At 38.5% G+C, this 17,288-nt stretch overlaps 1 protein-coding gene across 11 annotated transcripts in view; it reads right to left on the bottom strand.

Moving 5' to 3' along the window:
- LOC136447627 (unconventional myosin-X-like) overlaps nucleotides 1–17,288 on the bottom strand; it is a 76,257-nt gene that overhangs the window by 45,372 nt on the left and 13,597 nt on the right. For 9 of the 11 annotated variants that reach the window (XM_066446659.1, XM_066446658.1, XM_066446663.1 and 6 more), the window contains exons 3-15: nucleotides 8,140–8,301; nucleotides 5,763–5,953; nucleotides 4,635–4,769; nucleotides 3,927–4,051; nucleotides 3,586–3,684; nucleotides 3,314–3,417; nucleotides 3,040–3,169; nucleotides 2,715–2,744; nucleotides 2,253–2,371; nucleotides 1,760–1,906; nucleotides 1,215–1,382; nucleotides 761–853; nucleotides 511–579 (exon numbers count right to left, since the gene is read on the bottom strand). In XM_066446659.1, coding sequence (XP_066302756.1) covers nucleotides 511–579; nucleotides 761–853; nucleotides 1,215–1,382; nucleotides 1,760–1,906; nucleotides 2,253–2,371; nucleotides 2,715–2,744; nucleotides 3,040–3,169; nucleotides 3,314–3,417; nucleotides 3,586–3,684; nucleotides 3,927–4,051; nucleotides 4,635–4,769; nucleotides 5,763–5,953; nucleotides 8,140–8,301 — 1,572 coding nt within the window. The remainder of the gene's footprint in view (nucleotides 1–510; nucleotides 580–760; nucleotides 854–1,214; nucleotides 1,383–1,759; nucleotides 1,907–2,252; nucleotides 2,372–2,714; nucleotides 2,745–3,039; nucleotides 3,170–3,313; nucleotides 3,418–3,585; nucleotides 3,685–3,926; nucleotides 4,052–4,634; nucleotides 4,770–5,762; nucleotides 5,954–8,139; nucleotides 8,302–17,288) is intronic. The other 2 variants (XM_066446660.1, XM_066446668.1) reach the window with 1 other exon arrangement.

The raw sequence follows: 17,288 nt of genomic DNA, 5'->3' as shown, positions 1-17,288 counted from the left end.
TGTAGTCCAATGAAAAAGATTTGCTGCCAAAATCAATGCTTCCTTCAGAGAGTAATGGGTTCAAGAATGCAACACTTAAAAACAGGAATTTTTGTCATACATTTCGCTAAACTCAGAGCATGTGCAGTTTGGGTAACAGGTGCATCCCCTCCTGTGGGCATCAGTCTCCAAAATCAATTTTATACAGTCCACAGAACAAACAGACTGGTCTCCAGGACTGAGGTTAACAAGGTTGGTGTCAGGCCACAAAAATTCAATTATTGAAAAAGCAATTTTGTCAGAACTGTGAACGGATGGCACCATCAACAATACACACTACAGACCAGCACTATTCTGTATCATTTTATCAATGCCGTTCAAAACAATTTTTTTATCATTTTTTTTTTCCAACCAAAAAAGGTCCAATACCTTTTTGTTAATTTTTCTTTGCCAGAATAGACCCCAATGACTATTGTTGTAAAATACATGGACTTAAAAAACTATTTCAGCATTGATTGACCTGGAACTCACCTCTCCAGCATAGTGCTTGATGCCAAACATTCTACTGGCCACCTTGGGCTTCAGGAAGAATGCATTTTCCTGGAAAAGGCACAGTAACAAATTAGACAAAATCTTTCCACTTATAGTCTTCTTCATGATATGTACATCATATGATTGTATCTGTGTGAGAAAATGTAGTCACCATAAATGCATCCTAAAGAAGTCGAAAATGCAATCAATATGGTAGATATCTGCAGCAGACTCCTGATACCATAATTACCTTGTGTCCTCCGTGCAGCTTGTCCACAAAGGTGTTGTCTGTGCCCTTAGGGAAGCGGCTCTCTTCATCCAGGAGGTCCAGGATACCAAGTTTCTGTAGAAAGAAAAACATCAAAATGAATGCCAATCAGGGGCGAAAACGGCTTTATCTTCTAATGGAAAAGATGCTTCTATAAAGTTCTGGATTTTAGATACAAAACTTTGATCGTGTTGAGCTAGGAGCAAAAGGAAAGAAGAAATTGCTAGATTACAAACAAACCAAGGAAACGCTAACTAAAATTTTAAACAGAAACTACTTTGCCACATTACTTGCTAAATTACAATTCTACCAAACAAACCAAAGAAACACAGAAAATATTTTGACAGCAGAAACAAGACTAGTGACAGTGAAAAAATAAAAAATTAAAACAAACAAACAAAAAAAACAACTTAATTAAACAAGAAGCCAGTCCTACCCTCTCGACCAGGTCCAGACACTCCCCGTTGTCGACCCAGTCGATGTCTGTCCACACGATGCCCTCCCTGTTGTACTCCAGCTGCTCCAGGGAGAAGATGTGTTTGTTGAAGTACTCCTGCAGCTTCTCATTCGCATAGTTGATGTTGAACTGTTCAAACCTGTTGGTCTGTGGAAGTAACAAAAGTATTCTTGAATGGGGGCATCTTTATCATATAAACTTTACCTCAATCTTGATTCAAACATTGTTTTTTTTTCTGGTTAAGTTTCTCGCTGTTTGATTTGTAGAACATTTTTAACATGTAAATCTAACATTTAATCATTTATAATTTGTGAAAGATGAATTCAATGTTCTTCTTCTTGATCCTTTTACAACTTATCTAACTGCACAACCATACAGGAACATCACATTTCAAAACAATAACCTCTTAGCCCTGTTTCCTTTGGGAAGACATCTGGTATAAAATCAAAACATTACACTTAATGCTAGCAAATCCTGCAGCTGCAATTCAAACTGAACATACTAGGAGGCATTGCAGCACATACCTTGAAGTTCTCAAAGCCAAAGATGTCCAGCACACCAATGGATGAGTAGTGCCCGTTGCCATAGATACGGCTGTTGATCTTGGTGATGATCCATCTGAAGCAGGCCTTGTACAAGTTCATGGCCAGGGAGTCTCGTGAGTCTGCAGCCTGAGGAGGAGAGATGACAAAACTTACTTACTGATTCTTCTAAGGAGCACTTCTAAAGTAAGACTTTCTGTGTGGTGTAATTTTAACTCATCCATGCAAAAGACAGTGTCTTCCTACCATGACTACAGATTAGTACAATTTGCGAAGGAAGTCTTTGCATATCATCTTTGCTTTCTGACAAGAAATACACAGTATGCTCACATGACAGTTATAGTACAAAACCTTACTTTCTTAAGACTGAATACGGCTCTTACATTGGACAGGGGGTGAGTGACATAGAGGTATGAGCAGTTTGAACAAAAAGAGATGTTCATATATCAAACAAGAAGCTGTTTCTAAAACTCACCTCATTAACTTCTAGAGGGGTACTGATGAGCTCCCCTCTAAGGAATATTGACCTCTGTGTAAGAGCCTCGGCTAAACCTAACATGTCCACTCTCAGGAGGGAGGCAGCATTGCTAAGGGCTGGAAATAACAGCATGAAGGCCGTTATCATAACTGTCATACCAATAAAACTCTCATTATATGCAAATTCTGACTAAAAATGTAAAGTTGGGATTATCAGCATTTCTTTTTCCATCAAAGTTTGAAGAAAAAAGTACATTGTCTACTGTCAGTATTGTATTAAAAATGTTGAGAAACAACACATTTAAAAAAAATCAGTATAGAATGAAACAAGCTGTTTAATTGTCCTCAAGTGTTACCAACCATAGTAGAATATAAATTCTGTACAAACATGAAAAGAAAAATACTGCAGTCCAATGATATCATCACATGCCCACACATGGACAAACCACTTTGTCTCTACCTTCACATTCCTGTGGGTCCTGTAGGAATCCTGGCAGCAGGAAGCAAACACAGTAATACATGGACAACAGGACAGGAGAGTTATAATCATATAACACTGTCTGCATTATATATATATATCTGCCGACGTGGCTACAGGTTTAGAAAAATGATAACCATTTCATAGATGAAATTTGAGAAAAATGCTACTCTTCTTGTGACAAAATATTAGAAGTGACTGACTGAAGCTGCGAGACACAGATGAAGCTGTTGACCATCCTCTGACACAAAAAGAGCCAAAGGAAGATGTATTGTCAGAAAAGCATGACCAGATATTGCGTGTTCACCTTGCTTGTCTGCGACCTGTGCGCCGGCCGTGGTGACGAACTTGATGTTCCCCACGTGCAGGATGGACGCCAGGAGACACCACACGTCCAGGATGTCCTTCTCACTGAAGTTCATCACTCGCATGGCATGCTGGGAAAGGAAGAGCCATCAGATATCCACACACAGCAAATCCACTCTGTCAGTTATAAGTATAGAGATCAGCAATTCGGCTATGTTTTTACAACAAAGCTGGTTCTCTGACTTTTCAAAGAGTTCTGAGACACTTTGACTCACCAAAACTTTGGAGAAGTCCTCCTGGTCATTGATGGTTGGGTCATTGATGCAGCCACTCCGGTTGAGGTAGTGGAAGTCTGATGCCTCTGTCAAGCATAGCACCTCTGTAGGAAGGGGGGAAATGATACAATCATAATGAATATTATGAATAATGATAAGTTTATGTGTCATGAAAAAACGTGTTTAGCACATAACATATACTCTACTCTGTACCACACAGTCTTGTGGATCTAAAGAAAAGCAATCAAACAACAGCACAACAAGTTCATTACCTTTAATGTCTGAGGTTGACCCTGCCATGAGGCTGTAGAAGATGTGGTAGTTCCTCTCCTCGGGGTTCTGACCAACCACTCGATTCTTCTCCAACAGGTCTTCAAGATAACGTCAAGGACAACTAAACAACAACAAACTTTGTCCTGATAAGATTAAGATAGATGACTTCAAAATATCTAACCTTTATCTTCATTGAAATGTCCTATGCTGTCTATTCTAACAACAACAAACTAGTCCAGACAAAAGTAACATAAATAACTACAAAATAATCAACCTTCATCTTCATTGACATATCCTAAGCTGTTTATTATTTTTGAAAGTTGATGTGCAGAAAGGATACAGTCCTGAATCCTGCCCCCTGTAATGCTGCCCTTCTCGTTGAACTGCAGCTGAATGAACTTGCCGAATCTGCTGCTATTGTTATTGTACACTGTCTTGGCGTTGCCGAATGCCTCCATGATTGGACTGTTGGGGAACAAATATGTCAGACAATAAATAGTAACAATTAGACAAAGTGTAAAACACAAAGACACTTCCATGAATTCAATACTGTAATAATCTTATGGTATTGATGCTAAGCATAATGTAAATTTCAGAAAACAACTGAATCAATTATTTTATCACCCATACTAAGATCATGACATGCAGTATCGTTAATACCAGTACTCATCCCCTAAAAGCTTTACAAAGACTTTGCAAAGACAGGGGCAGATTTTGATTGGAAGGTCAGACTTAAGAGATTATCATACAGAGCCATAAAGTCTCTGGCAAAGCGGAGGAACTGATTGCTGGCACCAAGGTATATCCTATAGTAGGAAATGATTTTTCTGCAATTTGTTCATTAAAGCAAAATAGATTTTGTTCTGATTACTGTTCTGATATGCAGGAAATCATTCGACACATATGACATTGTTACTAAAGTAAGAGACTGAAACAAGTACTCACTTAGAAGGAAGGTCAATTTAAGATCAAGGAGAGGAAAAGGTCATGTGAGAATTAAAAGAAATGATAACTGAGGGTCTCCTGGGGTTTATGGAGTTCCATGTACCTGCTCTGTAATATAGCCTGCTCCACACTGGTGTTTGTGCTCCCCTCTCCAGACCCTCCTGTCACCTGGCTCATCTCAGACAGGAACTGCAGGATGAACTTGGTGCTCTCTGTCTTCCCTGCTCCACTCTCACCACTGTAAACAGAGAGTCGGTCAATATTCTAAACACTCAATCCAATCTAAAGCAAAAACTTAACCTTCTCTCTGCTCCCTAACTCTGTAACCAATAAAGAATAGGGTGCGAAATACTACTTCAGTGTGCTAAAAGTTAAGCTGACCTGTTCTGATTAGAACATAAGGTATCTTGTTCTATCAATCTAATCTAACTTGGAAAATAGCTGGTTAGAGACTTTGATAGTGGATAGAAAATTAAATGCGATAATCTGAGAAAAACAAAACAAGTCAGAGGTCCAGAACATACATGAATTTTTTTCATCATACCAATAATGCATGTAATAATGTTCCCCTAAGGAGTGCATAAGTATTGGACCTGTGCATATAGTCAATGTTCATCGATTCACATGCCTAGCACAGCAGTGCCCCCTAACTCCATGAGCAGTACTACACCACTGACAGTGATGTGCCCTTATCAAACATGTCAGGTACTAGCAATCATGAAAACCATCAAACAGGTATGACTCAGCATGAGATGTCTTTAAAACTAATCAGTTTGTGAAATCACACTGACACAGTTACAGTCGTTAATCATATTCACATATCTTAAACTTAATTTGAGTGTGAGAGCAGAATGGAGGCCCTGACACCTGTTGTTTTGGACATCTTGTACAGATTAGAGACATGGGGATGAAAGGAAGCCAGAGACTTGCTAACGGAAGTAAAGTTTTCTATTTCATATTCAATCTATTTGAATCTGGTCACAATTATAATTTAGGTAACATATAAACATTCGCAAAGCACCTTATCAAGTCTCAAACTAGTTAAGTGGAAAAGACCTGACTGATAAGATTTATGTATACTGGAAACTTAACTTTGTATATACTTCAACTCATTGTTACAACATTGTTAGAATAAGAAATATGACAATGATGAAACATTAATGTATCTTCTCCAATGCAATGACTATTGCATCCTATTAACTATTCTATCTATCTTAGAAGGATAACCCACCTGATGAGAATACACTGATTCTCCCCTCCTGCCTTCCACATGGCATAGTAACACTCGTTAGCAATGGCAAAGATGTGAGGAGGGAGGTCACCAATGTGCTTCTTCTTGTAGGCTTGGATACATCCTTTACTGTACAGGTCCTCTATAGGTTTGTAGGGGTTCACTGCACATAGGATATGTCCTATGTATGTCTGTAATGGTAACAAAGTGATATAGGTTAGCTGCATGGAAAGATCTGACAATTCTTCTTGGAGCTCTCTGGAGGTTTCAATCAATAGACACCATGGATAAAGTTGATGTTAGCTGACATATCAATTATACCCGCACTATAGATATCAGGAAATGATTTTCTTGTACATGCATAGTATTATTAGAAGTTAAAGACAATGTGAACTATTTGTTATGATAAAGCAAATAATGAGATGACTACTGATGCATTAAGAACAGATATGCTTCCAGTACCAATTCTAAGAAACACAACAGAATTTTCCTGCACACACTGAAAGTGATTAGTAGTAAGGCAGCTCTAAGCTGAACACCAAGGCTGGTACTGGTATAACTAAGACATGTCACCTACATGTCAAGGTTAACCAGTTCTGAGCCTTTGTAGATTGCTGAGCTGTGGATAAATACTAAATTGGCTGGTCCATAATGGTTCCTTTATATATAAGCTGGCGACATTTTTTGTGAGAGAACTTGAAGAAAGAGGATTATGCAATTTGCTGAGATCTCAACCATCTCAAGTAGTCTTGGAGACAATGACCTTTACATGTAGGCTGTACGTAAAGGATGAATGAAAGCCACATTCATGTTTGAGGCAGAACAGAGCATTAGTCTTCCTAAAGTTCAAGGTAAAGTTTCAATCTTCTGATATTACGTTTCTGACCTTTAAAATCTTAAGGTCACAATCTGGCTGGAAAAATCTTATCACTTTATATTCAAGGTTTATGGCATTGTGTTTTGGTGGAGGAATGGTTTTTGCTTAAAAGAAGCTTGTCAATTTCTGCTCAAGAATTTATGTGTTTAAATGTGAGCCTCAGACTTTCACACTTGATAATAGCTAGTGCACTGTAACACAAACTAGTGTATCTCATATTTGTTCCTTTTAGTTACCTCTTTGAGTTTCCTTACCATTATAGTCTGCAAGTAGAAGGTGTGTTTCTTGTCATCCTACCCTTATAGCACCTTCATATACATGGTCTTTGTTTTAGTAAAGAATGCCTATCTCTTACCGCAACACACCTGACACTTTGCCTTGGCATTCAGATAGGCTTTAGATGTTTATTTGACTCTGTCAGCCCCATGTTAGTTCATTGTGTCAGTTTGACATACCCCAGCTGTTGGTGAAGACCTTGTGTGTGTAGGTGACACAAAGTTTGAACGGCAAGGTGGGAGGGCAAAAACATTCAAAAGCCCTGTGAGTGTCATAACATTGGATTACATTGTAAAAATGGAAAACCTTTCATCGAACTTCAACTGATGTACATGTCCTACACATTGACCATGAAAAAACAAAACAGCACAAATCTTTTCTTTGTATGATCACAATGTCATTTGTTAGCAACGACACCAGCTTGTACGGGGTAACCCTGAGAAAGGTGATGGTCACTGAAATGTTGGTCTAAAACACTTGGTTGCAAACAAAGAACTTAGTTATCCAATACAGAGAATAGAAAATGGTGAAGCAGTGTTATCTGGTAGCAGTGATCGCCCCCTTTGATTTCCGCTGAACCTGCCTTTAATAGGAATCAGACAGAGGTAGGAAATACATAGCACTGCCCCCAGGTACTCTAAGGGGCTACACACAGGGTGGACAACTCTGCACACACCATAGCCAGCTGTTGGTGCCCATATAGACTTATAGACATTTATATTACTGTTTGGAGAATTGAAGAGTTGGTGACTGTGAATGTTTAGGAAACAGCTGCAGTGACTCAGTGTAGGGTCAGACTGATCTGTTTGCATGTAGTTTTAACAGTCTCTCAGCTGATTTCAGGAACCAATTGAATGCAGATTTGGTGCATGGATGCACTACAGCAGGGATAAAGTTAAAATCTACTCTTTAGTAATTCATTTGATTAATAAATCTGTATATTATAAGAATTATTCTATTGCAAAAGATGGCATGCTAAATTCATCTTTTTAAAGTTCAAGATGAAATACTCCAAACAAGGGAGGCAATGCAGATAGAATTAATCTTTTTTCCTATTACGTAACCCTGATGAAACAAGTTTGGTGCCAAAAGGCTAGTTTACCAGGAAAAAGGTAAAAAAATTAGAACAAAAGGTGATGTTTCTATAATAGAACAGATGGAAGAGGAGCTAGGGTTAGTACAGGTTAGTTATAGCAGCTTTATTCTCCTGCAATGATTACGTACGTATATCCTGTTCCCGACGTATCTGAGTCTGATGTTCTCCAGGATCGACCCCTCGTTCAGGTCGCTCAGGTTCGCCATGTCCTCCACGCTGTCCGCCATGTTGTCGTCTTGCATAGGTCGCACAAGGTCGTGGGTTAAGGCACTCAACGGGTAGGTCACACTCTGTAACAGCAGTAAAACATGAAATGCAATAAGTGAAAAAGCTCACTATCACTAGTATCAGTGACACACACTGAATGTTAACACAAGGACTGTCAAGCAACAATAGGAAGTGACTGCAAACACATATAAACATCACCTGGGTAAAAGAACAGGTCTCCTTTTGAACTTGCAGTAAACACATGAACTTGATATCAGATATGCCATCCATGATGCACTATATCACTGCTGTTAATGCAGTAATATAGCATCAAATCTACAAAACAGTACAGGCATTCCCTGACTCGCAACCTGGTCTGCACATCTAAATGTTGCCTCTCAATCAGGCTTCTGACTAGGACAGAAGACAGACAGTTCTAAGCCAGCTTTGACTGCCCCTGGGGAAAATTCAAATGAGTCCTGATTCCTGCCCTCCATCATTCTAAGACATGGCCTGTATCAGATTCACTTCTCTCAAGGTCATGTCAGACCCAATCTTGATAGCGTCCATCTTTCGCAGGAATGTGCAATAGACGTGACCGCTGTCAGTAGGTACAAAATGTACTGACAGTAGAGTACTGAGGCAGAATGGACAGATAGTGCTAATGCATGTGATAACATACATGTACTGCTGGGTGATCGATATAGATGTGGGTAGTAGCCATTGATGGATCTCTGAATGAGACCACAACACTGAACTGTGACAAATGCCATGTGACAGGGCTGGATGTGGTGTGTTTTACTATAGACAAAACAAGTCTATTATGTTTTCAGTTGAAGAACATGGTATGAATTAAGTCCAGTGTTGTGCTTCCTTACTACAGAGGGATAGGATTTAAGCAACATATCCAGATTGGATACAAGTCAGATTAGGTTTACTCTATAGACCACTCCCAAAACCTGTTTTACCCTTGAACACTCAGGTACAAGAAGTACAGTAATCTATCAATTGATGGATTTTAATGATAAAAAGCTGATATACCAAATGTCCTTGAGGATTTGCTTTGTTTATATTTGATAATGACACATTACCCCCTTTCGAATCAACATCCAAAGGTGCACTAGAGGGGCAGTTATAACTTGATATTGAGAAAAATGATCTTTGTTATCAATTTGACAAATGAAGCCACAACATTCTATTAACTAATTTCTTTGAAGGAAAGGGTCAAATGACCTTACAGTGAGGTCAAGTCATTACTAATCCATAGATTAAAATGTCTGTATCAAATGTTTTCTATCAAACAAAGAGTCATGAGAACAACTTAAGGCACATACCTAGAAGTGGAATGACCAATGGATATGGCTGAGAGAATACATTATGTTTCATCCTGCTCCAAAGCTATTTTTGGTATTTCCTTCAAGTGTCCACAAAATATGTAAACAATGGTGCACTATTGTAATTATCATTTGCCCTTTAGCTAAAAGTATTACACTTCTTCTACACTTACCAAAATGTAGCAAAAATACTGAAATGATAAGATTAAAAGTCATAACATTATAGGAACCATGACTTTTCTCAGCTATCTCTATGTGTATACTAGGTGGGATAAAGCTGGGACATTGGGAGACAAATTTGAGTACTTACAATGGAGAAAATCCAATAGACCTGCAACAACAAAGGCGGAAAGACATGTGAACTAAACAAACATGCCACAAATATCCACAGTATCTGGTTGAGATCCGTGATACCAATTTATACCTTTTCATTAGGAGTCGAGAGAGATTTGATTCTAAGGCAGCCCCTTCCAACAAAGACAGGAAGACAAGGGACTTGGGAAGTATGACGAGTATTTTCCTGAACGAGGCGACTTCCTGAACGCACACCACAGTGAGTCAATAGTCTATCGCAAGGCAAACAGGAAAAGTAAACAAAGGAACCCACATCATACTTTACAAAGACTTTGTCAAGCATCAATTAAAATTCATCAACCTTGTTCTCCTGTAAATGTAAATGAATGTTATAACTTCTTGAATTTTGAATGTCAAAGATTTGTCTATTCTTCTACTTTGTGTTTTTGAGGGATATCAAACTGTTGGTTCTGTGTAAACTGTATTTTGTAGATAAGGCACAGACTTGTCAACACTACGGATCAATGTGTATACACTGGTTTCAGTGTCCATAAACAGTGACTTAGCTTTGTATGTAGGAAGTTGTATGTCAGGAAAAGGGTTCCAAGGGCATTTCATCAAGTTTACCAAGGTTCTGTTAAACTTTGATTGAATGTCCTTTAGTTTATGAAATTGTAAACATGGGGTCTTTTTTTAGTCCTATTACTCTGAAAATCAGTCAGTTAGAAATCCCTAACTAAAGTTTGCATTCTCTTGTATGCATTGTGACAGGAAAATCCTGGTCAAAGGGAAATAAGCATGACTTGTATCTACGTGGGAGGGGGAAATACAAAGGAAAACATGTAGTTGTCTTCCACCGTACCACCCGTTTGTACAAAGGAATCACTGAAAGAAGTAGGACCAGGATTTACATCTGAAAACCCACTGAGAACTGACACCTGCTGGGTCAGAAATGATGTGGGCAGTCTGAGAGGAAGTTGTTTTACGACCTCTGTCATCAATCTCATTATACATACAAAAGGAGGGGATTTACTTGTACATTAATTGTCAACAAACTTGTTTGCTTTGACAGCTCTTAATTAAGTTAACAAAGCTCCACAGTAGCAAAGGATAAGATAAATCATCTGTATCATCTAGAGACTTGTCTCACTACTGGTTTCAGGCCATTCATATGACAACATGTAGAAAGCAAAAATCAGGAAGCAGATAGTTCTATCAGAAGCTCAGATAATGACTTTTGAAAGCCAGGGGGAACATTTGGCCAGGGACACAGAATAGCTTGTAACTGACAGATATGAGTGATTCTTAAAACTAGATCTATTCCATCCATCGAAATGACATTATCCAGCAGCATCAGCAACTATGTGTCAAAATTAAATCCTACAAGTAGGAACTGGAAGTGAAAGACATGACTTTGCACTTTGGGCATGTGATAACAAATTGAGTCCAATATTTGGGACATTGCCAAGGGATGACACATGATAGGGACTGAACAATCCTCCTGTGTACAAGGACAATGGCGAGATGAAAGGGTATATAGGAAATGGTGGGTGTGACTAAAGGACTGTCCTCAGGGTCTGTCAGCTGTGGTGTGGATGTGTCAATTAGACATGATTCTGACAGGCTCTTTATTGCAATTGGCATTTGGTTAACAGTCAAGAAAGTACCACCCTACATTGACAATATTATATCTTAGATGATTTTATGATGACAGCTTTTATGATGTTTCTATGGTAGATTCGTTTAGTATCAAATATTCAAAACATGTTTTTCTTTCATACTGGAATGTCTGTCAACAATACCAAACAGATAACAATAGATTTCTTTGTTGACACAATGAGTCAAGAAGGCCAAATGTAGGCAGTAAGGCATGTCCTTCCTGGTTCAGTCAGTCAAATGTCATGTGTCAACTTGGATCAACATGAGGTTGTTTGATGGCTGCTACTCCACCATTCCAGCTATTCATACTGTGATGTCTAGACAATAGCCACAGGAAAACAACACATCTCTGGGCAATGACCTCTAAAAAAACATGAACAATAAAGGGGCAGTCCACTGTGGTTCGTACCCGTTTTAAGAATATCAAATGCATCATTATCTGCGATGCTATGCTGGAGTTTCTTAGAAATTACACAGGTATATTCGAAAAGTGATTTTTCATGTTTTTATGACATGCCACACCCACAGCCAGCCAATAAAAAAAGGCTTCCGTGACTAAAATGATAACACTTATAATACAGCTTATAATTCCTGATAATACTTATAATACAGCTGACCAAATAGAATACTTCTGCTGAGATACAGAAAAATATACTATTACAATAGCAATAAATACAAATATACTCAACCAAATAAACCAGGTATGTCAAGTTTCTCTTTCCAAAACAGTTGTAGGAATCCAGACAGAGCATTAATGTTGAGTAAATCTTCCCACTGCAAATACTGTATCAGCCTTCTGGAGGAAGGAAAATCCTTGCTTGTAAGCTGATTTATCCACCAATCTAATGTTACTACCCTTGGTGCAATTTATACAAATCCTCTACTGGTATAAAACCTATAGCATGTACTGAAGATGTGTGGGGATCGATACTAGGAGGGGAGATCTTAGGTGACATGATCCTTCTTGCAGGGAGGTCAGATTCCATCTGCTATGGCTGCCTACAACTGAGATGAACACTGACATTGAGAATTAACATGTACGAGCCTTGGCTCTCAGTAGAGGCCATGATCTTGCTGAGCTAATTACCACATTTGGGAGGAAGTTGTCACCTCATATATTCCCACTGCTCTCTCAAGATCTTATCACAGTAAAGCAATATCCCTGACATTGACATTTTTGGTGCTTTATCTTTACACACCCACTACTTTGTGTACTTTGAAGAGCCCACTCTGAGAAAAAAACTTTTTTGAGGGACGATTCAAAGAAAACTAAGGAGAAGAAAACTCATTTTTCATATCCAAAATTGATTCTTATCTCCATCATGCAGACATTACTTTATCTTTACACACCCACTACATTGTGTACTTTGCAGTGGCCAATACAACAACCTTTGTTGAGGGATGATTCAAAGAAAAGTTTTCACAGACATCCAAAAGTGATTCCTGTCTCCTGATCCAGACAACAGCTATGCCAGTATATATCTACAGATGTTTCCAGACACAATAGATCTATCTATTTACAGGAGAGAAACCATAACCAGATATCCTCCTATACAAAACACATGACTGAAGGACTACCATTTCCTCCCTTCATGCTTTCTGGGCAAACCAATTCATCAGTAGCCCTAGCATTTGTGTCCTGACCACATCCCTGCAGAACCAATATCATGATCACTACATTTTGTACTGTGGCAACTTTTGGAGAAGACGTGCCTAGGATGACATATACACATGTAGAACACTTTTCAAAAGACATTACTCCAGGAAACTCTATCTTTGAGGTGGTCTGGCCTGGTGGGAACTGGAGTGAAACCGTGACCAATTTCAATTTCGCAGACAAATGGATTTAGCCTATATTTAGAACTTGTCTTCCTTCTAGTGTCCTATTGGCTGTGTTGATAGTATTCAATATGATACCAGTCTTTGTGACAACCAAGATACATACAATGCACCATCATCCATGTTTTCATAAATATTTGATATCATACAAACATGTATCAAATATCATACCAGACAGTTGCATTGTGGCTGATCAACATAGTGAGACTTATTCATTGTAACAGTACAATTATACAACACAACAATCTGTATTTATTTTGCATTCTACATACATCATAGGATCTCTGTGAAAGCAATTTTGGAGAATTTCATGTCTAGCTGTCACTACCCTCTCAGAGCTAAGTTATGGCAGTGCACTCACCAACATGCTACCAGATTGTCGTTAACATTGCAGGGATGCTTGGAAGAAGGAGACAAATTTCACACAGCTGGCAAGACTGAAGTCACCACCAGGCCTGATATATCCATCAGGCGACTTTACAAACCAAGCATCCCTCCAGACATCAGAAATCATAGTCTACATACAGTGTATGGTGCACATCATCATTGTAGGACTGCAGTGTACATAGACTACCAATAATATTGAATATCAATTGAAATTACAAACAAATTTTAGTCGCACATCCACATGTAAGTGGTAATACTTTTCATTAAAAACAACTTTGAATCAGAGCATTCAGACTTACCAGGATACTCTAGCCGAACCCTTGGTGCTAGTTTAGAACAGACTGATTTATCAAATTATGCAGATAGAAAAGGGACATTTTTAGATTTATACTCATTTTATATTATTTGTCTTTGCTTCTTTGAGGGAAGATAACAAACACACATAATGCAAACTGCTTACTTAGTTTCAAATAGATAATGGCCAAAACACTTCAATTTGACAACACGGGTCAGTAGTTTTTACTGTACCATCCTCCTCACCCTTACCAGAAGTTAAGTGGTTTATCCCTGATGTTTCTTCTTTTGATTCACAAACCATCAATGTCATGCCCAAACTATGGATCTGAAACATGACCTCAGGACCAGGGTGTGTCCCACAATGTCCCTTGCCCACATTCTATCCCTTTGGGTCGGATTTAGATGCATCACCACAAAAGCATGCTTTGTGTAGGATAACCTTGTTGGCCACAGTTTTGTACTTGTAATCCTATGGGTAGGCACATTCAATGCCAAAAGGATATGTCATCTGTCTGCACAGGGCACTTTTGTGGTGTCAGAGTTTTAATCGAGAAAAACCACAAAATTGTACAAAAATTGCTAGACCTGCTTGGTTTTACCGTATATGGCATAATAGAGTAGTGGAATACAATATTCGATTCAAACTCACATATTGGAACAATGATCTTGGCTGTATTTGTCTAACATTAATATCAACCCTGTCCCAAGTAGCCTCACACAAGCAAAAAAGGTATCACAGCTGGAAAAGTAGAAATTTGAACTAGATCAGACTACAATGCATGCTTTGTAATGATTGCAACAGGAAAGTTGAATCTGAAGGTTTAAAGTGAAAACAGTGTAAAAGATGAAAGCCCTATATGACTGACACAGCCATGAAACTACATGTCACCATCCGGAAGTCTGAAGAGATTATTTCTCATTTTAACACAAGGCTGTGATTCATTTTCTATATTGGCTCTTGATTTTAGAAGAAGGCCGGTTGCCGAGTCAAGGAAAGGCAACACATTCAAGAGTGATCGAAGACAGATCAAGCTCATAAGGGTGGAACATCGTAGGAATTGACTTCGTCCTTTCTCCATCCTTTGAGTGTACTACATGTATCTTGTTTCAAAAGAATTTGGGTTATGTTTGTCATAGGATTCATCATTAGACAGTCATGTTCATCTCAGCTGAGTGTCAGCAATATGCAATAAAGCTGATAGAATTCTCCACAGATGGTATCATACTCATAGCAGCAGCTCAGATGACCATGGGATGATCAGTCACTGAAATGTGCACGTTTGCCATCAGCTGAGAAGCTGTTTCCTTTTTAATAGCCACATTGTCTAGACACCAGAAGTCAAAACAGAAGAAAGTTCAAATTCTGCATTATGCCTTATTGTTGAAAGTCAGTTCCTCATTTACTGATGATTTAGCAACTTTTTTTATCACAAACATCCATGATATCCTGTTCCTCCACATATTTTGAGAAATAAATGTTGCACTTCCTCTCCATTCTTTTGACACGCCCTAAATCTGGATGATGCAAGAACTTGAACTTGTAGATGATACTATCAGATGCTACATTCTTCAAAATATCCAATTTACACCTACACTATTGGCACACTCCTCACCCTCACATCACCTAGTACATGCTTGTCTCACACCCCTGTCATTACCATAGCAGGCTGTTCTCTAGAGTGACACCCCCATGTGATGAGCTGGGCATTACTTCACACTGATCTCACTTTCTAAATCAGAGCTGCCTGGCTAAACTATATCTGGAACCCAATCTTTTATACCAAAACAGACAAAAAGTAATGGGTCTTGACTCTAAGTGAGAGTTTTGACACAATATTTCCTTACATACAGACGAGGCTTTGCACTGTCTTCTCACTAAGTCAGCAAGGGTAGAAACTGATGAACAGATGGGGAGGTTAAATTACAGTGGGAGTTACCATAGTGATGGCGATACTCAGGCAAAATTGCTCCAAAGGCAAATGTCAGACTAATCAGTGCATGTGGGTCAACAACCATAGGATTTTTTTGTTTAAAATTCTTTCTAAAGTTTTCAACATCTTGACAGATGTTGTCATTTCTTCAAATTTACCTTTGGAAATGTTTTAAGAAAGAATCCAATAATGTCAATTCATGGACTATTTATAGGTAAATCAGTAGGTATGAAACAGCATTTGTAACACTTTGATCATATTGTTATTGGGGGTTACTTCACTTGTTTTACAAAACTGGTTCGGCAGGCTTTGAAATACTAGTAGATCTTTTTCTGTGCTTTGTCAGGAGTCAGCTTAACAAACATAACATGGTCACTTAAAAAGGAAACATTTTGTTTGTACATTGGATCATGCTTGTGCCTATATAGATTAAGACTTTTCCTAACTGTGGACAAGGACACCATTTTACTTCAAGCATACATAACAGTTTACATATGGCAAAACAAGGAAAGCCTTTTGTTACAGCATTTACTTTGTATGTTTTACGAATAGGAGACCCTTTGTACGACTCATGTCCTGTTGGTAGAAACTGTATTCTGTCAACACAGTGTTTCTGTCTGTAGTATGGTCTGTACAGATTAGATTATATATACTACTTGGGTGGTACAAACTGTTGCCAAAATGGGTACCTGTCTCTATTAGCTGTTATGGGATACAGACCAATACCATAACGAACTCAAGCAGGAAAGGGAATGGAAGACATTATGTTCCTGTATGTTCGCAGTAATCCATTTATGGTAGCATTCTTTTTTTAGACTTTTACTGTATTTCCTTTCATATTACAGTAACCAAAACGATTATAGCTAAATGTGAGGAGATGTCCACAAGGGAAAAGGAGCCAGGATATATTCAAGATGATGTGCATGATACATTTCAAAACTGGGCTCAATGTAAATCAAATGCTTAAAGAGAAGCAATCAACCTGCCATTAACAAACAGGTTAAGTTAAAACCAGTGAAACCTCTTCTGTTTTGTTTCTTTCAGTGAAACTGTCATATTTAACATTACTGGGTTTCAGTTTCCCAGATTGTGTGTTGACATTGTTTGAGCTGTTTGTTAGTGTTTCTGTTCCCTACTATCAATGACCCAGAAACTTGAGTAAACTCCTTACTGACAAGTACCTTCTGGTTTACCAAAAGAAGCTATAGCCTAAGATCCAGCCTTGTAAGGTTGAACCCACTTTAACTCTCTCTACCTTTCCAACAGGGATGGCCTATCATCTCAACACGGCTGGGACTCAGGCAAAAGCTGTCCACATAAACAAGGCAT

Source organism: Branchiostoma lanceolatum, chromosome 13 (genome assembly GCF_035083965.1).
Source record: "Branchiostoma lanceolatum isolate klBraLanc5 chromosome 13, klBraLanc5.hap2, whole genome shotgun sequence".
NCBI lineage: Eukaryota > Metazoa > Chordata > Leptocardii > Amphioxiformes > Branchiostomatidae > Branchiostoma > Branchiostoma lanceolatum.
The sequence above is the reverse complement of the archived record's forward strand: the minus strand, read 5'-3'. Positions and strand labels throughout refer to the sequence as shown.